The following is a 24,207-nucleotide window of genomic DNA, read 5'->3' on the forward strand; positions in this document are numbered from 1 at the left end:
AACCAACACAGAAAAGTGGCGTGTTTTTTTTTTTCTCAGCTATATCACACATACTTCAACAGCAAAAGAATCACAGCTATTTATCCATCTGCTAAAATGTAAAGATAACAAAACTACATTAATTTTGCAAATCTATGGCTTGAAGTCATGTCATTCTTTCATTACACTGGACTTCAAAAAGCTAGGTCAAAATAAGGCTTGAAGACCTCTAAAAAATAATTGCATTGTCCATATAGATGGGATTATTCTAGCAGGTATGATTTTACTAAAATAATGCTGCCAACTAACCCGAATCATCGCTGTCATTTTTATATGGCATTTTACATACACAAAGCTTGTATTTTTTCAAGAAGTGAGCATTTACTTTACTTAAACTTGTTTTACTTTGAACACACATGGAATCTGTCAAAGGCTGTGCATTTTTAGCTTAGTTATGCTAACCCAGTATCCAATCTAAAATTTTAAGACTGAAAGGATCATAAAAATCATGACAGGTGTACCACTTTGGCCTATAGCTATACATGAAATTCTGCCTGTAGTTATACACATATAGAAAGTCACAAAAAAGCATTTAGCTATTTTTCAGGATGAATGCTTGCTTAGCAATTTTACAAGAGAACTTACTGGAAAAATTTGAAGCCTTTCACAGTAGATCCTTTACTTGTAAAAAGGTTCTTCAAATCATCGACAGTAACAGACGGCCTAATTGGAAAAAAAACAAAAAACAACCAAACAAAACAAACTCCCCTCAACTTATAGAAAAGTAGAGTTCCGTGATAATATCAAGATCTCAATTTTGGCTTCTAAACGAGTTTTTGCTGTTTAAATTTAAATCTCCATCAACTCAAACCATGTCAACACTTCAGCCCAAAACACTTGCCTTTTACTCTACATTTTAGTTCATATTGTGCTACAAAAATATTTTAGAAATACCCTATTTGTTCTTCATCCGACCCCGTTTCTTTCTCAGTAAAATTCAGGTTGAATAAAAATGTCCTAAAATGTTAAGGAATACATTTCTTCTTGCAATTTGTACAAGTGCACCTCACATATTTTCAATTTAGAAAGATTTTCATTTTGCTCAAAAAGCTGTTTTCAGAGTGTCTTATGATTTCCTTTCTTACTTGGGCAAAATTCCATCATTTCCTTTTTTCCCTTCCTGCACAGTTGCCAAAGAAGAGAAGCCTGTAAAAACTTGTATTTGGCTGTTACTCTACACACAACTGATAACATTCTACACATAAAAAATGCTATTTCAGTCTTAAAGAGCACACTAAATACTATTTTCTTTCTCACAATTTGCCCTCCACATAAGAGATCTGAATTCTGTAAAAAGTGTTAGAATTACTAAAAACTGTATCTATATAAAATAGCAATGCCAATGATGAATTCATTGTTGAATACATTACCTCAAAAAACATGTCTTTAACCTTTGTGAAAATTTGTGACACATGATTTAATATTTCAAAAGCCAAAAGCACACTCTCAAGAAAATTTAAGCTGATCAAAACTCAAAGACGATAATTCCTTCTGTTATTCTCATTGCTAATGATAAAAACGGGACAGTTAAAGGATTCACTTATTGTTAATTACATACCAGAATGACCCAGCAGAGTGAATTGTAAAAGGCCAAGGAAAGAAACCCAAAACTTCTGTCAGACTTTTAAATTTGACAACATAACCTAAAAAACATCCTTCCAAGAAGATGACACATGCAAATACTCACGGAATGTTGGAGAGATGCAGGGTGGCAGATGGAGGAAAGATATTTTGGAAGTTCTTAGAGCAGGGATTCTTAAAGCGATGTAAAGGGCTATTGCTATAGTCCTTTGTCAGACCTTTGTCCTCTTGTCCCTCTCGAGGAAGTTGAATTGTCTGATATTTTGAAAGAGTAGCATGCATAACCCTTCCATAAAGCCTCTGTCCATTCAGGTAGTTGATAGCTAACCCGTGGAAAAGTAATTTGAACAGGAATTAATGGAGGGGAAGAAAAATCAATTCTCTGAATACTGTTTTCTACTTAGTGTCAAATTCTAAATTTAAACTGCAACTTCCACATCTACCAGGTGGGCTATGTCACAACATTGCATTTAAAAAAATGGTAGAAGGACATAATATAATCTCCAGTTCAAATGCCAAATAAATGCAAAACAACATTTCAATACAGACCAGTTGATTATTCTTAAATAGGTAGATAAAAGATAAATTACAGAAAAACAATAGAATATATTATCAAAATAAATGACAGGAGAGTTGTATGTTTTAATTCTAATATTTACTAGATTGAGATTGACAGTACTTTTTTTTTCTAAACCACTAAGATATTATCAAAGTTTGCATGTAGTAATTAAGCACAATGATGAATTTAATTTGTTCATGCTTGTCACTGACAGATGACAAATTCCTCCTTTATAGTAAACTTATGTTAGTTTGAAGCATAACTGTGCCTTAAAAATCAATACCTAATTGAGCCTGGGTTGCATCAGCCATCTGAACTAAAGCAATTCCTCTTTTCTTAAACATGATCTTCACACGATGCACATCACCATACACACCTGTGGAAATCCAGAAATGAAATTTTTTCAGAGCATTACTGTGAAAAGCACAAGGCCAAGTCTTTCTTTTGACTAACCACTAGTGTTACAGAGAATAATTACCTCATTAAACAGATTGGTAAAAATATTAGTATAAGGAGAGTTTTAAAGTTTGTGTATTATTTTCCAGGGCTCATAAGTGGAGGAAAATCCCCCAGATCCAAGTCATACAACTGCAAGTTCATGTTCAGTTTTTAAACAGTGCAACAGCTGTCAAAGTCCTCTTAACCGAGGCATATTAAAATATTACTCTGCCAAACACTGTCCCCTGCAACCAACATACAAGCCAATTCTGTAAAGCATTTCCTCTGACACAATCTCTGTTTTCTCATCTTACTTTGCTTTCCCATTTTTTGTAGAAAACAAATTGGACCACACACCAAAATTCTTCTGACACTAATAGTTTTTCCATTTTGGCATCTGTGGCTTTTAAATCCTGACTCAACTTACTGCCATTTTAAAACCAGTGCATTCTCTCAGTGCACTTCCTGGACATGCACAGAGCAATGGAGTTTGAATTAACCAGCGTGGGTCAGATAAATAAAAAGAACTACTAGCCCTGTGGTTTGTCAAGGTATATTTGACATATCTTACCAAATAGGATGAAAAGTCCATAAGGTGTGATGGCCTGTTTAAATGATAAAATGAGTACATTATTTCTAAAGCCATGCAATTAAAGACATCTATTCCATAAGTGCATGGGTAAACAAAAAGAATGGAAGAGATACTAATACATAAACCTGTCTCTCCAAAAGCCATTCCCTGCAATAACCACAGTGCATGGCACTCTTGTTAATACAATTTGCTATGCACATGTAAAATACATAAACAAGCAAACACTTCAGCTCATGCATTTTCATCACTCAATAGTCATTCTGTCATGCTGAAGGAGCTATTAATTTTTTAAGCAGCTTCATTATTTGACCTTATCCTTTCTAAGCTAGAAGCTCATTCCCTGAAAAAAATGAAAGACATTTATTAAATTAAAAATAAAACATTAAAAAACTCCTTTGTATGTTGCAAACAACAAACAATATCAACAAAACTAAATCAAATTGCTTCAAAATGTGTTTGCTTTGTCATCAATTTTGTCCCATCCCTCTACATGGCCATGATATTCTAAAGAGAGACACTGAGAATTTAACAGCATATGTATGAAGCATATAGAAAGTGGCATTTAAAGTGTATTCAATTAGAAGCTGTAAACAGAAAGCTAAATATTGATAAAGAAATTATTTTTCTTTAGTGTTTCTCAATTAAATTCTTTTGTGCCAAGTACCAAAGAAGGTAATTTACAATCTAATGCAGCCAAAATTTTTTCAACTGAGGCAAAGGTTTTGCCACTAATGAGTGCGTATCAGAAGCACTACTTGCACTCTCTAGCCCTACTCCTTCTCAACACAACTTTTCAAATGTGTACCAAACATACCTAAATTATTCAAAAATAGAAGACATTGCAGCCTAAGTGAAAGGCCACACCCATTTATCATCAGCATTTAGTGGCAGAGAACAATTACTACCAATGTAAAATTTAACTTCATCAAGAGTTTATTCTTCTAGCCCAAATATTTTAATTCAGGAAGGAAACTTCTGCTTTTAAAATGAAATTTCCTATTCAAATGACACTGCAATATTTCTACTTAAAAAAAAAAAAAAAAAAAGGCGGGGTGGGGGAGAACAAAAGACAAAACCGATAATTTGAAAGTCATGAAGGAATGTTTAAATGCACACTGAAACCCTGCAACAGGAGAGAAATATGAACTGAAATAAGGTCAACCAGATATTCTATACAGAGAAAAAAAGGGAGTGACAGGAGTCAGACAGCCAATACTGAAGGACAAGTGTTACAGAACTCCAAGAAACATATTTCCAATAGTTAATGCTGTAGTACATTCTTATTTTAATCCTTTTAAGAAGCTGAGCATTACTTAATATATTTATATTGTATCATGCATTACAGCACTAATTTCTACAAGAAATCTTAGCTATTATGTGTACTTTGTCAATCAGTCCTAAAAAGAGTTCTGACCTATGCTTCACATGTGCTTATTCCTAAGAGTCAAACTCCTTTCAGATTCAGAAAATCATCTTAAGTAGTCAGCAGCAGAAAGCACATCCATCGCATCATCAGAAAGTCCCTGATATATTGAAAAATCAAAGAAAAAGTGACTTGTCTTAAAGCCTATCTAGAGCTGGGTTTTTGATGCTTACTGTGAATTTTGCTGTTAGTATGAAAACAGAAACAGAACAATTACTTAAAGAAACTGGTGAACAGATTTTTAAATCTCAGAATATGAAGGTAACTTCAATTGTGCCAACAAATCCTAACAGTTTTACAGTCAAGGAAATGTACTGGGTGTGTGTAACAAGAATTTTACATTGCTGCAATAGGACTGCTTATCAACAGTCAAAAAGAATTGTGTTTGAAGTCATGGCCTGGTAAATCTTGATTTTAATTTTTTAAGAATATGTATATTGCTTTTAATTGAGCACTGATCAGTGTTCGAACAACACGAGTAAGATTATCGACTGGCCTATGTCATTTCCACTACAAAAATAACTTTCCAAGTTGTCCTCGGTAATTTATGCCACCATATGAATAAGCATCTGTGTAGTACTGTGAAATCTGAACATGGATACTTATTAACTGTTAAAAATAAGTGTCGAGTAATGTCAATAACAATGTACCTGTGTTCTTTTTCTTCAATCATGAAAAAGTTGCAAAACTAGAAAGATCCTACACATGTTTAGAAAGGTACTTGATTTGGCATGCTTCTATTTCTGTTTTCTGTTCCCTCCTTTCCATTTAATTCCTTGGTTTTTATCCAATGTAAGGAAATATCCTTGGCCTTTACAGATAAAACAGCACACAGAAGAATCATACTAACAGAGATACCAGTAAATTATCATATGCATGTTGTTTACACCTTCAAGCATTTCTTATATTTGACCTCAGACTCTCTCTAATTAACTAGTTACACTGCTAATATAGGGTTCCTAAAGTAAATTGTGCTAGGAAGCTTTTCACTGATGACTGGAGTTTTTAAACCTCAGCAATATTGCCAATTACCTTAAAGTAAGTATATAGCTGTCCTGTTTTTATATTATCAGCATAGAGAATTTCTATTATTCCTTCAGCTAATGCCAGTTTGCAAGGATTCTGGCAGTTGGTACAAGGTGACATTTGCATCAGTTCCACCAATCAAACTTACTTCAGGGTTGAGGTTGCTCACTAGTAAAACAGAGCTTCCTGGAATACCAGGAATAGCCATGTGTCCAGGAGCTGCTGATGTGGTGATTGTGAGAGGACCAAGTGCTCCAGGAACAGGCGGAACAGAAGGACCTAGAGAGGTATAAATAGTATCACTTGACATCTCAAAGTGGAAAGGAAGAATACACAAGCAGGTTATATTTGGCAAAAACATCAATATTCAATAAAAAAATATTTTTAAGGAATTTAGTTATTACTAGAAATTGACCAATAAAGCACGAAGGACCTCCTTTTCAGAGAAAAAAGAAACGCTCAAGTACAAAGACAGACTCAAACAAAAGAGGACATAAATTGCAGCCCAAGAACGTATAAAGGTAATTCAGCACACAAGTTTATCCTGTGCTAGAAATGAAAAGATCACCGTATAAAAAAGTATCTATTTTTCACCTGATAGCCAGAAAAGGGGAGGCTTCCCTTTATTTGCTTTGGATGTCATAGCAGTTTTATGATTCTGAGAAAAACAAATGTTTCATTTCTTCTCTTGCAGGTAATCTTTACCATGGCATTTAGATTCTTTGCTTATTGAATAATAAACTACATCAGTATCTGTCTTCTTATAACAGAAACTTATTTTATTGAGTATATATATGAGAAAGAATTGCAATTACTCAAATTAATACTGTGTTCAGATTGCTATATTTTAAAACAAATGGCTCTGAACAGATGTATTCAGATGGGCCACTAGCCATAACTATAAACACCACATTTTTAGAAAACAAACTTACCTGTTCCCTGAGGAAAGCCCAAAGGCGGGGCAAACCCAGGTGGCCCTGTATATGATGGAAAGATGGTATTTTGGGTGGCTAGAGAGAACAGATATAATTTTTTAAAGAAGATTTTAAAAGGTTTAGAAAACAGAAGAGATTTCATTCAGCAATAAGAATCAGCTACCAGTGCTGCTGTTTTGACCTTAATTGTGACTCCAGATGTTTACAAAACTGTAGGGTTAAAACTCCCATTGAAGTCTAAGATTCTATGTTTCACAGAGACAATTTTCAGCCATTTTTGAAGGCAAATATTCTAGCCAGCCTCAAGACTCCTCTCTAAAATGAAGTCAGGGCAAAACGTAACTTAGAGAAGCACAGCAGCAATTACTATCCATAAAATAGTTAATATTCACACAACACCCATGTATTCTAGAAATTTTTTGCAAGTAAATACAGTCAAAGATGTTTTGCAATGATGTGGTACAACTCCTGAATACTAAGACCCGTATATGATAAGCAAATTTCTACGACTAATCAGAGGTTCTAAATTTTACTAGCTGCTGAAATGCATAAAGCATACATATTCTGCTTTTTAAGGAGATGTACTTTCCAAGTTTGTGCAACTTTATAACCACTGTTTTTTATAGTTCTCCTGGAAATAACAAGCATTAATCAGATTGGGAATAGCACCATATGGGGAGTCCCAGCATGAAAGAAAGCTCAGTGATTTCCACACTAGAATGTGGAGTTAAGTACCCAGGATAGCACACAAGGCTGTGTTCTAAGCAGTTAGATACAAGCTTGAGCTGTGGATTCGTTCATTTGTAAGGATGCACCAGATTTTAATTTTGTTAAATGGGGCATGTATAATCAGAAAACACATTCTACAAGCTTGGTTTATATGTCTGTTTTACTACTCAAACCTCCACATCACTGACTAAAACAGAGCTACAAGCAAATGGTTATTGATAGGGATAATACAATACCAAAAGAAGTATCTATTATGAATTAGAAAAAGAAATGGAACAGACACCACAGATCAAGTATTCATGAATACTGCATCACATTACACCTCCTCTTATCTGTGGCAACAAAGTGTCTTTCATACAAAAAACTGAACACATTTATCACACCAAAGCAGTAAATACATTCTTGACATTATACTGACAAGTTCCAGCAATACAGTTATTAATCACTTATTCACAATCCAAGAACTGTAATGGAAACATTACTGAAGAAATAGATTAAGAACTTGTATTCTGTCAAATAAAACCTGCATGTTGCACCCTGATATCAAAATCACAAATGTAAAAATTGTCAAACTGAGCTAATGCAGAAAGACCTGGAATTCTTTTGGGGTTTTTTTGTTTTGTTGTTTTAGATTTTTTTTAAATTTGTTTGATTCATGGCTTTCAGCCTAGCTTTCTAAGCAAGCCAATTCATGTATTTCTGCTCACTGATGCAAGAACCCTTTAAATGTAAACCCTTTAAATATGCACAAAATTTGTTTGTTAACAGTGCAGTACCTTTTCTACAAAAAGCAAGAGAGAATTAAAGAAAAAAGAAGAAAAACAAATGTCAAGAGCATTTCAGTTGTGCCATTAAGATAACTTCAAGTCTATTAAAAACAGTTGTATTATTCTGATAGTTACCAGCATTTTCTTGTAATTCTGAATCAAAACTACATCCACTAGTAATAAGAGGCAGTGGAAATACTCACATGATTAGAATATCTTTTCCTCATGTTCTGTAATTAAGCCTTTCAAAACATGCTAATGGCAATATGTGCATATTGCCACCACTTACAGAAAGGCTAGGAAGCATGCTTCTCCCTGTCTACATCTATTTTTTATTGTTTTTTTTAAATATCTTGCAGTTGTTCACTGTGAATGCATACAGACAAATTTTGGTACAGACATCAGACTATTCCAGCACTTCTTACTCTTACAGTAAAATACAACAAGGCACCTAACAATGAGAAGCTTGGAAGAGTAAGGGGGAAGATAGGGAGATGTGTTTGTGTGTTATTCTCAAAAAGCATTATTTCTGGCCTACAAGCAAGATCAGAAATAAACTACTCTAATTGTACTTTTCCCTTCCACTGACATTTCAAATAGTGCAAGTCTAATTAATTAGAATATATTAGACCTGTAAAAGCACATTTCTATAATGCTGCATGGCAAATTCCACCATCCTCCTCTGCCCCAGACTGTAAAGACAGTTGTCCATTACATAAAGATCCAAGGCTTAAGGGGCTTAAGGGGAGCAAAATCAAGAAAGTACTGAGTGCAACTCACTTTCTTACTCTAATTTAAACTAACTCAAGTATCCAAAAAAAAAAAAATCAAACCAAGCCCAGTATTTGCCCTAGCTGCCACAGAAAAATAAAGGAAGACAGGGAATCATTCTCCCACACATTTTACTGTGCTAATCAATTGCACAGCACTTAATACCTATTCAACAGCTAAGACAGTTCCTAACTGTGTATTATTGCTAATGGTTGTCATTAGAAAGAAAATTAGCGAAAATTGCTCAAATTGTATTGTGAGCATTTCTACAGTGTCACTTCAAGCAGACACTGTCTCCTCTACACCAAAATAACTTCTAAAATTTAAGAAATTTTTGTTAATTTTTTATTTTAGAAGATGAGTACAGACATATATAAATAACTATAGAATTTTAGATTTTCTTACAGTTTTATTTCCTGCAGCACTCAATTATCCTGAAACATCAACAAATAAAAGCTAATACCCTTAAAATACTTATTTTCAAGCAGATTTAAGCATCCAGTGTCAATTTGTGATGACTTCCATTCTGATATGCAATATTTACTACATTACTTATATCAATTATACCATCTCACAGCATTTTAGTAATATTTTGTACATTTTACAACACTTTAAATTTGCCCACGAGTAGTCCTCATGTTATTGTTTCAGATATTCATTTACCATGACTTGGACTTCATGTTTTCCATACAAATTTTACTGGACATAACAAACAAATACATACACAAAATGTACCCTTCTATGAATCTGATATGAAGCCAGAGCATAAATGTTAAATTATGATCTCAGTTGTGTATTTAGCACTAGAAGTGAATATTTCTTACCAAAGGGAGTAGATAAGGATGTCTCCACGGTTCGTTGGCCATCACCAAAAGGAAGGTCAATGCGAGTGAAATCCCTACTTTTGTCATTGTTGTACTTCACTGTTAGGTTAGTTAACTTGGAGAAATCAATACGCAGAGTGCAGCATCCAGTGTAGATACTATAACCATCTAAAGACTGAACAAAAATAATTACATATTCAGAGATAAAACACATCATGGCAGCCACCACTGTAAGTTTATATTATTATTGCAGCCTTTCACTACTTGAAGGTAAGATCAGGATAGATCTTTTAGTAGGGCAGATTGGTCATAAAACAAAGGGTAATTGTTTTAAACTGGGAGGGAAGAATTTTTACTGGAAGAATTTTTTACAATGACTGTAATGAAACATTGGCACAGGCTGGCCTGAGAGGAAGTTGATGCCCACTGGACAGGGCTCTGAGCAACCTGATCTAGTTAAAGTTACCCTGCTCACCCCAGGGGATAGGACTGGATGAGCTTTATAGGTTGCTTCCAATTCAAACCATTCCACCACCATGCAGTTTTCACCTTGCAATTGTATCCAAAGAGTAATTCACCTTCTGGTATTAAGCCCTCTTTTTAAATACAAGTTAGACAATTATGCTGCCACTATCCTTACCTAAACATCCTATGTAGAGTTCTGGTGTAGTCCACTAGTTAGTATTATATCACCTTGTGCAAATTGGACAAAACATAGCTTCAAGCATGACTTAACTTCCTATGTTTCTAATCTTACTTCTCTCCCACTGAACACACAATATCAGATGGCAATAGGAATACTAATTTGGAAATTTTAACTGAATGAGCTGACTCTTACATGAGGAACTCTAATGAAGGTAAGTCCTGCGAGGAGTGCTGGAAGGAGCTGGCATTGTCTGCCCTGAAGAAAAGGAGGCTCAGGAGAGACCTTATTGCTCTTGACAATTGCCTGAAAGGAAGCTGTAGCAACACAGAGGTCTGTCTCTTCTCCCATGTAACTAGTGACATGACAAGAGGAAATGGGCTCGTGTTCTGTAAGGGGAGTTTAGACCAGATATTAAGAAAAATTTCTTCATCACAAGGTTATCAGGCATTGGAACAGCCAAATGGTAAGGGTTTTAAATACCATCCCTGAAGGTATTTAAAAGATGTGCAGATGTTGTGCTTCAGGACATGTTTTAGAAGTGAACTTGGCAGCATTATGTTTATCACTGGATTCAATAACCTTAAGCGTCTTTTCCAATATAAGTCCCCAGACTTGGGCATAACTTCAAGTGAAACCACAGAACAGACAGATCCTGTGCCCAAGAACACCCAGAAATGGCACATAATTGTTATGGGTGATGCCCTGCTGCAGTGAAAAGAGACACCCATTGGCTGACTTAACCATTGGTCTAGAATGGTTTCCAGTCTGCCTCTGTGGGACTTGAATCACAGGTTTCATGCAAAGATTGCTGAGGCCTTTCTACACATCTGACTATTTATTACCTCCTGCTCCCTTTATATGAGAACTAAAGATGACTTGGATGAAGGGGCAGAGGCCTCCTCAGCAATTTCACCGACAACACACAGCTGGGAGGAGTAGCTGATACCCCAGAGGGCTGTGCAGCCGTTCAAAAGGACCTCAATAGGCTGGAGAGACAGGCAGAGAGGAACCTCCTGAAATTCAGCAAAGGCAAATGCAGAGCACAGACTGGGGCCCGACCAGCTGGAAAGTAGCTCTACAGAGAAGGAGATGGGGATCTTGGTGGACCACAGCAAACCATCCTTGTGGCCAAGAAGGCCACGGCATCATGGGTTGCACTGAGGAGCAGTGCCAGAAGGTCAAAGGAGGTGATCCTCCCCTCTACTCAGCACTGGTCAGGCCACACTCAGAGTGCTGTGTTCAGTTGTGGGCCCCTCGGCCTAAAAGAGACATGGAGCTCTTGGAATGGGTCCAGTGTAGACCTATGAAGGTGATGAAGCAATTGGAGCATCTCTTTCACAAGTAAAAGCTGAGGCAGCTGGGCCTGTTCAGCCTTGAGAAAACTGAATGGGAATATTATCAATGATTTTCATTTTGATAGACAGGCCTTGGAGTATATGTTATACATTTGTTTGCAGTTGATGATAGAGTGCTGTCCTCTTAACTAAAGAGACGTCAAAGTTATTAATGTGCAATAAGAGTGTTAGAATGATGAGAAATCACAAAGTTAACTGTGAAAATATTCCGAATGGTTCCCCTATCCCTAAGCAGGGAAACTGCCCCCATCAAACAAACAAAATCAAACTGAATATATTATACTTACCATTTTGGCATAATATGCATTCATTCCATCAGCATATTGGAGCAGAGCTTGAAATTGATTGTTCTTGTGGAACATGACAATCTTCAAGACATAGCCAAATTTAGAGAAAATCTGTTAGGGAAAAAACATAGGCTTTAAGAAACAGTGAATAATTCATGCACACTAAAATTAGCATTTAATATTACAAATACATTTCTCAAAAATATTTCTGTTGTGAGGGCTGAACAAAAACTATGTGAACTCAGAATTTCATTTCTGGTAAAAAAAAATAATTCAAGAAAGGCAACAAAAGATGAGAAAATAGGATAAAATTTCCTTAAAGAATTAGCAATGTCTAATCAACTAAGAAAAGGGAAGGACAGTCCAAACAGTGTCTGCAGATAAACTGTGGATAATAAATCAGAGTTGAGGTATGAAAAATGGACTTCACAAGTCATAGAGTCAGAGAACATGCTGAAAGGAATCCACAAGGATCATCAATTGAGTCCAGTTCCCAGCTCTACACAGGACACCCCAAGAGTCACACCATGTGCCTGAGAGCATTGTCCAAAGGCTTCTGGAACTCTGTAATGCTTGGTCCTGCTGTTGACCTGATGGATCTGTCTAGTTCTATCAATATTAGTCCTTATTACTGAAAGTCAGGTGAGATGGGAACTGCACTAGCTTCAAACAAACTGTTAGAATCAATGCAAAGTCAGGAAAGCAGAAACCCCTGAGAAATATTAAAGAACTATTAAACCTGCAATGGAAAGAAAGGCCGTAGGTAAGTATATGCATCTTTTGCCAGTCTCTTAGGTCTAGAATCAACAATGTAAGACTAATGTCCCAACACTTTGTACCCAGTTTTTCCATCTCTCAGAAACAAGATCATCATCATTTAGTTATAGAAAACAGAACAGAAACTTTTTCACAGCAATTTATAGTTAGTTTTTTAAAGCACTTTCTCATAAGAAATGCTTACAGTTTCTCAATGCAGGCTTTTCCACGTTCATCCCGAAAATTTAACAGACCTTTTTCAGGTAATGAAATTTAATGTACTCCTTCCTTCCTGTTTGATTTTAAACCAAAACACACTGTATATATCAATTTTGTTTCTGCAAGGATAACACTGAATTTTCAGCCTACGATAAATATTTTAAGGTGAATTGTGGTTTAAAAAAGTTAATTTCTTGACAAGCAAGACAACTTACAAAATACAATCCAAGTACGGGATAACAGCTTGCCTACTAGTGTTCCATAAGACGCTCTACTTGTCAGTAAAAATACTCATTTCCATTAACTTTACCACACAAAGCTAGATTGTAGCTACTGGGCACAAAGTGCTGCTTTAATTAAAGGAGATGGTCCCCTATTAAGAGCTCCAAATAAGATCCCTTTCCAAACACTGCTAAATTTTCAAGACATATTGGTAAAGTAGTTGAGTGAGAGCAATTCAAATACCGAAAATGTAATTGTGCTGCCCTGAAGTAGACTAAAATCAAATAAAAGTAAATTAATATGCTGCTGCATTCTTAGAACTAGTACAGCTCCCATAACCACAGGAGCTTGTTCTTAATGCAATAATAATCCTAAGCAGCTGACATAGTATTTGCACAGGTTCAGTAATGAGTGAGCAACACTCGAAGTCACGTAAGAAGGTTTAGATCAGGCAAATCGCCACATCCAAGTGACAATTAATTTGTACACTAGTTAATCAGTATCATGGTGAGGAGATACAGAGAAACAAAATTTTAAGAGGTAAGAGGAAAAACAGTGCATTGCTAAAAACAACTATGGTTTGAGATCTTAGCAGAGCAGGAAAAGAATCTTCCAGGACTGCAGGTTCCTACAAAATCATCCCAGTTATTCTAATTTGTATTATTTAAGCAACTTCAATGTGGGGCATGGTTTTTACTTCATAAATTCTACTAATTACAAAGTATGAAAAGCTTTGCAATATTTGTAAAGTTTCAACAAATCTTTTGGATGCAAAGAAATAGTCTCAAAGTTACTATTTTTAAACTTAGAGCTTTTCAACAGCACAGCCCAAACACCTAGCAGGTTACAGTAATGTCTTTCATAACTACAGCCTACCATTATGCTAAGCTTTCAGAGGTAGTCAAATGCCATTCCAAAGATGAACAACCAAAAACATTTGTCCATGAAATTTGCATATTACATCACTTGCACTGGGGTATAAAAGTGAACACAAAACCCTAAATCTAAACTACGAAGTTACTCAGCAGACAGAGTGCTAAAATATGGATTCACAAGTTCGTAACATTCAATATTTCACTAGCTGATCATAAAGCATAAGTAACAATTCAAGTTTGTTGCTGCTTCCACAACAAAGAACTAAATGAGACAACATGACAATCTGAGTACTGAAGCCCTGTTTACTTCAATTTCATTTACACAGAACTACTTCAAACCTAGATCCCCAGATGCAGGAAATTATTTTAAGGAGATAGCCCTCACTCAGAAGATTCAGGAAACACAGGTACTTCAAAAAATACATTAATGGATTTACAGTAACAACAATTGAACAGATTGTGACTGTTTTTAAGCAATCCTCATTACCTGATACAGCATGTCTAAAGTGACAGGGTAAAAAACATTTTCAACAATGATTCGAAGAACAGAACCATGACTTGGAAGGACCCCACCTTCAGCAGCAAGAGCATTTGTAATACCCAGGTTTCCATGCTGCACAGCATTCACACCTTGCAATGCAGCTTGGGGTCTCTGAAATTAAGTCATAGCAGAGAGGGCGGTTATTTTATATACAAATTATTCACACTGAAACAAAGTTCTCCTAAATGAAAAAGATATAAAACATAACTTCAAAAAGCCATATTTCCTTTATATTATTATTATTATTATTATTTATATTATATATTCAAATCCCACATTAATAAATAAATCCTAACTCTCATTTTCCATGCTCGTCCCTTACAACTAGTCAGTGCAATTCACAGAATTACCACTTTATTTTGTTAAACTGCTACTGCTTTGCAATGTCCTATAGACACAATTTTTCTTTGATTCAGTAAACTATTGTCTTCTAGACATTTTTCCAGCAAAATTATTAACGACAATATTGATGACAATATTGTAATATTGTGATAGTTTAACAACCACTCAGCATACCAAAAATATTTGCTCTGCTTTACTAGGATTTCATTCTCTTCAGAAACTAAGATGGGAATAAGCTTAAAGGTGCCCACCTTACTCTTCTTTCAGAGCAAAGTGATCAACCACAAAAAGTAGGTTCAAATCTCACTCCTCAAATGAGACTTCTATGATTACACAAGTCTCTTTACTAGTTTTTCATGGGCTTTCCCCAAAAAGGCCTTCATACCTCCTGTGAGTAGCAGGATTATGGAGAGATGTTCTTTTCCAAATGCAGTATTGTGACTTGAAGTCATGTCTCAGCTACACTATTTCTTTGGAAAACAGATTAAACAGGGCACACAGCACATGTTACCTAGTCTCAGAAAAACATAAATAATACAACAATAATCTGCAAAATAATCTGTACTTCAGGGCTCAGCCTAGGGACTAGGACAGTATCAGTATTCAGCTGCTCTACTAAGGTCTCTTTTAAAACTTAGGTTAAACTCAAATATAAGTGCCAAACAGTTTATTTTCAAAAGCAGACAATGCTATTAAAGAAGAAAGCAAGTGCCCCATACCAAACTGAAAATACTCAGAGACTGGAGAAGTCTTATTTGTGTATATATATATATACACACACATACATACACACACACACGTACTTTTCCTGAGGCTGTTATGCAAACAGCATCCAAAATCTTGTTTTTTATTTGGTTTTGTAGATAACAAACCAATCCAGCAATCTTAAATGAGGAAAGAGACAAACAATATTTATCAGACTGACAAGCTTGCAAGACTTCAGTGAGTTTTGTGTCAGCACAAATTAATGATTTATGCCCAAATCACTACTGTCAACATTCTTACAGAGAAAAAAACAAAATCACGATATGCACATCACAGTATATAACTTGTGTATCTAAATGGAAGTTCAATTGAAATTCATCCAGGAATCAAAAATCCAGTATTAACCCCTAGGGTACTCTGTCAGTGGCTGGACCCCAGCTTTATGCCACTGGTCACAACCATTTTAGCCTTTCAAATCACCTCACAGTTCACTTAACTAGACTGCATTAGTCAGTTCATAAATTGGGATGTTACTGGAAACAACACTGAAAGCCTTGCCAAAGTCAAGATAAACAATATCCTCTTGTCTTGTCCTCCAATCCAGTCATCTGACAATAAAAGCCTATCACATTGGTCAGGCATAACATCCTTTTAAAAACCTGTGCTTGACAATGACTAATCACTTTCTTCTCCTTAGAATGTCTGGAGATAGTTTCCAGAATAACTTGCTCCATTCCTTACCCAGGGACCAAAGTAAGGCTTATCAAGCCGTGGTTGCCAGGATCTTTCTTTTCATCTTCCTTGTCCGTCCTCAAGATAGGAGAAGGGAAGGATTTTCTTTTTTCTAGTCCTCAGTAATTTTTACAACTGCTGCAATATTTTCAAGATTGTACAGTGGCATTGCAGTGACATCAATCTCCCTCAGCATTCATAAGTGTACCTTAGTAGGGCCATGGACTTTTTGTCTATCCAGTTAGTTTAAATGTTCTCTAATGTGATTCTTCTCTATTTCATCAAGACTTCTCACTGTTCTAACATGCTTGGTAAAAACAAAACAAAGGCAAGTATTATCAACGAAAGGCTGCTGAGAAGCTCTCAGTAAATCAGCCTTTTCCACCTTCTTTGTCCCTCCCCCATTCAGCAGCAGGCCTACATACTTTTTAAAAAAAGAAATCTCATTTCTACTGCTGATACACTTCAAGGAACCAAACCTGTTGCTTTTTACATCTGTCATCAGAAACATGATGTAATACCCATGTGGCATTTGATTTTCCTAACCATATCCCTGCATGTTCACATAATCCTCTATAATCCTCTTGGGGCACCCGTTCATGATTCCAAATTTTCTGTGCCCAGTCAGGAGATCTTTGTTCGTATAAGCAGTCCTCCTGCCACCTTCACCTGATTTCATGGTCATCATGATTAACTACTTTTGAACTTGAGCTCCTCCACAATAATTTTACAGATATTGAGAAATCTCTGCTTATAAGAAGTTATTGACATCATATATATCAGAATTTGTCTTCTGGTATAGTGAAGAGTAGCCTGTTTATTTACTAGTGTTGTGGTTTAACCCTGGTATGCAGAAAATTGCCACACAACTGCTCAGTCATTTTCCCTTAGAACAATGGGAGAGGGAATTGGAAGAGTGGAAGTGAGAAAACTCAGTTTTCAGTTACATGGGTTCACTTACAGACAGTTGAAGAGGCAAAGCAATAGCTGCATGTGCAATTAAGGCAAAACAAAGTGTTTAAATACCTCCCCCATTGGCAGAGAGGTGTTTAAATATTTCCAAGAAAGTAGGAACTTCACTGACCATAACAATTACTTGGAAAGAAAAAGACCACAACTCTTAACATCCCTCCCTCAGCTTTCAATGTTGAGCCCTACATCATTATGGTGTGGGACATCCCTTGGGTAAGTTGGGATCAACTGTCATAGTTGAGACCCTTTCCATCTTCTTGTGCACTCTCACTGGCAGGACAATGTGAGAAGAAGAAAAGGCCTTAATACTTTCTGTATTAATACGTGCATTCACAACTCACACAATTATATCCTGTTAAATGGAAATATTGTACTTACAGCCTGATTATGTTGATTGTCAGTCCTAAGTTCCTTGTAATTTGAATACTGAATATAAACTGGTTGATTGTGGAGATGAGGAGGAGCAGGAGTGTAGCAGTTCACCATAGAAACAGCAGCATCTATGGAAGCCATTTCCAAAAATGCCTACAACCAATAAATAGCTGATTTCAATGCTGTTTTTTGTGTACAAGAGAGAAAAAAGCATCATTTTTTCCCAATTCCACTCCCACTAGAAAAAGATTATATGAAAGTATAACACAGAAGTGCGCATGTTTATGGGGCTGTTTTATTCAATTTGTGCATTTTCTTAGAAAGTTTTACATTGTAAGTACACTACGTCATTTAAGAAGACATGAAATAAGTATGACATATGGGAAGCAATGCTGCTAAAGTACCACACTGCTAATCAATTTGTTAAATTCCTGAAACCAAGCACTATTACCTAGATAGCTGATATTGATACTGATTGAAAAAGCTGGAACATAACATTAAGCATCCATCAGTTTATGCATTTTATTAATCCAACTCAGTGCTGCAGACAATTTTTTGAGTGAACTTTTATTATTTTCAAGATTTCTTGTTTCTTCATGACACAAACTACTCTGTCACATCTAACAGTATTATACAGACGTCAAAAAATTAACATACATGTTAGTAACTTAAGCAGGCAGGCTCTTTGAAGACATGTTCTTGATCACCTATATGTTCTCACAAAGTAGATACAATGTTCAGCAATATTTTCAACAAATTTCTAGTTCATTATTTAATCCAAAAGCATATTAAGTTTAAAATAAATTTCAAAACATCCTTTCATATTTAAAAATATTAGAATCTTCTGCTATCAATGAAATATTTTGACATTGTTGCAATCATTTCACTCAAGCACAAGATCAAAATTATCATAATATGAACCACATCTTCAGTCTTGCTCACTATTGAAACACTGAAAACAACATACCTGACCTTTTCCTCTTAGCATCAAGAAATTGGTTACTTTGCCAAAAGGGAGACCTAATGAAACAACTTCTGTTCCAGTAACACCATTTGGAATTTGACGAATATGAAGCACACGTGAAGGAGAACATGGCGATCTGTTTCCTTTACTTTTTTTCTTCTCATTATCTAAAATATTTTAGGGAGGGAAACAGACAAGTAAACAAACCCATTGCACAGTGTACATAGCAAAACCTAAAGGAAAGAAACTACTGCCTCAGCACTGATGTTGACTTAAGCATAGTTCTTTGAACCTTAAGAAAGGATATTTCATATCTATCAAAGGAACCGTGTAAGAAGACATCATCAGCTATTCCAAATCTTGATACCAAGGGGAGGGTGGAGTATGTTTGGCTTTGGTTTGGACATGTTTATTTTCTGGAGATTTGTTTTTGGTTTGCTGTTGGTTTTTTAAATGGGAAACCAGGAACTTCTTCCCAAAAGCCTACATAAAATATTTACAAAATATCAGTTACACAGAAGAGGGGAAAATTGTAATTGAGAGGCAATACAGTTATTTTATAGTCTTTGAAAAAGATAGCATTAAATAATCCATACAAACTCTTAAGTCTACCACTTTGACACACTGCCAAAAGTGGAGTTTTTTTTAATATATGCCTATTTGGATCATGTAAGCGACAGATCTGGATTAGTAAGCGACCAATGACTACATTTCAAGAACATTACTCAGTATCCTTGAGAGCACTTTTAAGCAGAACACCACATCTGGAACAAGCATACTGATCTAGAAGCAGCTGCAGGACACATAGCCTTAATACCTAATATGTTGCATTTAGCCTTCCATTGAGAAACAGAAAAGATTGGGAAGTAATTTCTGTATAAGCTTTATAAGAAATTTCAGATTTTACTGTAGATTTTGCATACAGTCTAAGGCTGAGAACTGGTTCACACAAGTCATTCTACATAAGGACATTTACAGAGGGTCTTTTCATTAGTGGAAGCCTGCAAAATTTCAAATTGGATGATCAAAACCCCAGATATACCACATGTAACAATTCTTCCACCTGCAAAACTTTAAAGTCTGTTATGTGCTGCTTTTTCCATCAAGAAATTTCTCATGCTCTGTATGCATTCTGAAAAATGTGAACTTTAGGGCAAACATGACCATCTTAAACACATATTGGTATCAAGCCATGAGAGGACATATTACTAATAAACTCCAACAACCAATTTTGTTACTTTTCAGGTTCAAAATGGGCAAGATGTCCCTGACTTAGTCTAAGTCAAGGAATGCTTGACTAAAGAAAGCAGGAAATGAAGCCCAGGATGAATTTTGCCCTTAGTTTAATATGAGGGACTCTTAAAGAAGCAGTATCTTCTGTGCTCTGACACATTGTCAGAGGTGCCAAAATGGAGCAAAGTGGCAAACCATTGCAGTCCTTCTCTTGCAAAACCTTAGCTAAGTTATGAAATCGGCAATAAACACTAGCACATCTCAAATATAAAACCTCCTAGTTTTTTAAACCACGCTCCTTTCTCCAGCTGTGGTTTGATACTAATTTTGATGCAGAGTGATAACCATCTTTATCTTCCAGCATCCAAATTTCAAAACTGATTCAACAATTCTTTAAAGCAAGCCAAAGGTGATCATCTTTCTGAATTGTACACTCAATTGAGTAAAAGTAAAAAACACTTTCAAACAGACCAAAAGAAGCCTAATGAACAAAGTGCAAATTGATTCCTGATGTACAAAGGGAAGTTAATTACAGTTGCAGTTCATGACTGGTACAAATGTATTCCTGAAGAGCCTGAGGTAGAGAGGTACACATTTTAGGTATGTGACCCACCAGACCAAAAAACCTCAAAACCCCAAACATAACAACAAAATCTAAGTGTTGCAGTTGAAGCAGCTGTAGTAAGTAAAAGTAAGCATTTCAATAGCGATTATATTTAATTTTAGATTTATATTATTATTAATCAGAATGCCTACTAATATATCCCAAAAACCTCTATATCTTTTAGGCATCTTGGATACCACTGTGAAGGATCAGTCATTGTTCTGTTAATTAATAATATATATTTCAGATATTACATCGCTGAGCTATAAGCTAATGTTATTTCACGCCAAGCAGAAACATTTGGACATCACATTGAATTTATCAGCAGAAGTATAAACAACCTGACATGCGCAAGTCAAAGAAATGAAAAAGAAATATCTTCAAGCTAGCTCCTCAGACTCTTCCTTCTTCCCTACTGAACATACAGCAAGTTTTAGACACTTAGCAAAAGATAATCTGCTCTATCCTTTGCCCTGATTTAAAATAATTTATTTGGAAACCACTGCTGACAGGCAATTGTCTATGTCAGGATTTAGTTAATTTCTTTGACATAAAATTGATTTATGCAACCACTGGTCAGTAACACTCCATGTACACCTAATGCTGGAAGTAATATTAACAAAAGCCGTGACAGCTTTCTCTCACTTTCAACTTCTTGTCTGATCTACAGATAAACATATCTGCATCTCCCTCAACACAAACACACACAAAACAAAGAGGAAAAAAAAAAGAGAGAAAGAAAAGTTGAAGAACTTTGATGGTTTTTTTTAATGCATACCTGTGGTTGGAGTGGAATTGCTCATGGTAAAAGGTCTGTTACTGACACCAGAAGAAGCTTGACAGGACCACACTAAGAAATAAAAGACAAGATTACTAGTAAAAGCTATTATAGAGAAAGCTCAATATAAAAGCTTTACTTATTCTTCCCAAGAACATCCCCTTCCTATACACATTACTCACAGCTGCCAGGAACTTATTTTTCAGGGAAAAAAACCCCAACAAAAAATTAGCAAATTCAGCTGTGCTACACTTCATATTTAAATCTATCCCACTACAGTTCGCATTTTAAAAGACCAAGAATAACAAATGCTTAAGGAAATAAACATTTTTTAAAAATACATATGACTTACCATCATATTCTTAGGACTAAGATCAAAGTACTTGCTTTAAGAGTATTAACAATTTGAGGCTTTAACTACTGACAGAGAAGAGTACTACAGGTCCTTCATTCAAAAGTCAGCATCTAGCCCCAGTTACACCCGTTTACTCATTAAGACTGCTGTAATATTCCAGCCAAGCATCATCTTCAAAATGCCAAAAAGAAACAAGGTAGAACAACACGTCTAAAAGGCAGCTAAGTTTCCTGAAACTTTCACCACACTCTTCCATAAAAGTATTTTAATGAAAAATAGAGACCAAGGGAGTGTTTCTACAAGACGGGATAAGTTAATCCAAACAGCTTGTCATCACTTTGGCGGAAAGAGCCATAGCCCTTGGTCCAGTATTCCCACATGCACATGAACTGTGTATCTTGCATGAAGACCAGTGCCAAAGAGTTTTCCTACGAGATTAATCAATTCTCCAGCCTACCGGCATTCTAAGGTGAGTTAGATTAGTTATTCAGCTGAAAGGGAGGTTGAGAAGTGGCAGGATCCACTGCAAAAAAGGCGTAAGGAATAAGCCATCATGCTTTTGTGTTGGCTGCAAAAACACTGCTCAGAGTATTGGCTTATATGGGGTCTGTGCTTTAAGGAGCAATTAGGTTCTCTTCATGCTTGTTAATCATGTGTTCCTGCTGCTTCCCTAGTGTGGGAATGTCATTCACAACAGAAGACTGTGACTAGGCTAGGGTGCTTAAAAACCCTTTCAGCCAAATTTAGCTGCTCATGAAGGAGCACAGGTGTTAATGTGGGATGAAAGAAAACATGAGTGTGTTCATTCCTCTCTAGCAACAGTAGAGACTTATTTTAACCATAAAACTGCATCTTAACAATATATTTAAATACAATATCTAATTGTGGAAAACAGCAAAATAATTTTTACATTAAGGGAACTAAAACCTATAAACCCTGTATTTTAAACAAATATCAGTTAAATGATTACTAGATGTTATGCGCATCACACTGTACTTGCACAGATACTAGAACATAATTAACGTGCAATAGTGATACAATTTTCACCTATTAGCAGTATATTAAGTATACCAGCACTCAGGTATTGCACCAAAAGAGCATATTTTGATTGCAAAATGCATATCATGCTAATTAAACAAAAGCTGTATGTGCAGATGTAGTAGAAAGTACTAATGATGGTCCCTTATTACACAAAACCTTCCTTTTATCTACTAAAAGGCAAGATGCTACTGATGCAATTCCTGGTGTGGAGGCTTTAATTTGGTTTTTAGCTTACCATTCATTCAAGAGAAGAAATTGCTGACTATTTCCAGAAGGCTGTGAAAAAATCTGGCGTATTACCATGTCCAACATGCCTTTCAATTTCATATTTAATTCTATATACACTGGTATTAAAAAAACCACACCTCAGACATTTTCAGAAGATAATCTTCCAACCTCTTCCATTTTTAGCACACACACAAAGAAACACAATTCAGATGGTTGCAGTGACCTGTGTTACACCTCTCTGTGTAACTGGCCTGTATCCATAAAACTGAAGCTGTAGCTCACTGCAGCACACAATGAACTGCTAGTCCAGGATGCTGGACTAAACAGCTTCAACAGAAGAACAATTATACCAAGATTACAACCTTCATCCATGACATGTGCCTTTACTTAAAACTGACACATCATTCAGCCACTATATTCTAGGACAGTTGCCTAGATTTTGCTATTACACTGACAACCATTATCCCACTACAGTAGCCAAAACACAAAGGAACTCTTTAAACCCCAAGCTCATCACCTATGCAATTGTTTTACTTGGTTTAATAAAAGATCAACAAACCTTTGGCCTTCTTACAATACTGGGAACCATCATCATTTCCAGTGAGTAACTGTCTTATCTTCAGCCTGATACAAGGATTATTTAAAAACTGTCACACTTTCAACTATGTTTGCATTAAAAAACAAAATAAAACAAAGATTAAATCAAGACATTGTTGAGTAATTGGTGTGGCCTAGGCTTGCCTACTCTAGAACCCTGACTACAAAATTCAAGTTTCTACAGAAGAACTTAGAATCTTACGTGAAGATTTTGGTTATACTTTTTTAATTATCTAAATGTTCCCCTGAAACACTATTCCATTTTTTAACCTTTTGTATCCATACTAAGTTATATACCTACCTGCACAATTACAGTGCATTTACTAACTATAGCATACCCCTTGGAAGGATGTAGTATATGAAAACTACTAGGAATGACACTGTTTTTGCAAGTGGCTACCCAAGGTATTTCTCAAGTACAATACCAAAAAGATGTTTTTCATCATCTCCTTATTTAGCCAGCTTATAAATTATAAACCTTCTCAGTCACTGACTGAAAGCAAAAATGTTCTAAGAGATTGCAAAGATAAACTGACATCATGGCTGTTGTGCAAGCTGAAGTACAAAATGTGTATGTTTGAGATATTCTGGATTAATGAAAAAGATGACATTTACCTCTTCAGTGTTTTCACAACTCTGCTCATACAGAACACACAAAGAAATTACAAAATTTAAGACCATTTGTTCAATCTCTTTCTT

General features: G+C 35.7%; 1 protein-coding gene across 3 annotated transcripts in view; it reads right to left on the reverse strand.

The window, feature by feature from the left end:
* PTBP3 (polypyrimidine tract binding protein 3) overlaps positions 1–24,207 on the reverse strand; it is a 46,235-nt gene that overhangs the window by 10,379 nt on the left and 11,649 nt on the right. For 2 of the 3 annotated variants that reach the window (XM_056513930.1, XM_056513929.1), the window contains exons 3-14: positions 21,288–21,359; positions 18,676–18,839; positions 17,715–17,861; positions 14,532–14,696; positions 11,973–12,083; positions 9,685–9,859; positions 6,591–6,668; positions 5,807–5,937; positions 3,189–3,222; positions 2,463–2,555; positions 1,727–1,943; positions 625–702 (exon numbers count right to left, since the gene is read on the reverse strand). In XM_056513930.1, the coding sequence (XP_056369905.1) occupies positions 625–702; positions 1,727–1,943; positions 2,463–2,555; positions 3,189–3,222; positions 5,807–5,937; positions 6,591–6,668; positions 9,685–9,859; positions 11,973–12,083; positions 14,532–14,696; positions 17,715–17,861; positions 18,676–18,839; positions 21,288–21,312 (1,418 nt within the window). In that variant the 5' untranslated portion in view covers positions 21,313–21,359. The remainder of the gene's footprint in view (positions 1–624; positions 703–1,726; positions 1,944–2,462; positions 2,556–3,188; positions 3,223–5,806; positions 5,938–6,590; positions 6,669–9,684; positions 9,860–11,972; positions 12,084–14,531; positions 14,697–17,714; positions 17,862–18,675; positions 18,840–21,287; positions 21,360–24,207) is intronic. The other variant, XM_056513931.1, reaches the window with a different exon arrangement.

Source organism: Oenanthe melanoleuca, chromosome Z (genome assembly GCF_029582105.1).
Source record: "Oenanthe melanoleuca isolate GR-GAL-2019-014 chromosome Z, OMel1.0, whole genome shotgun sequence".
Taxonomy (NCBI): domain Eukaryota; kingdom Metazoa; phylum Chordata; class Aves; order Passeriformes; family Muscicapidae; genus Oenanthe; species Oenanthe melanoleuca.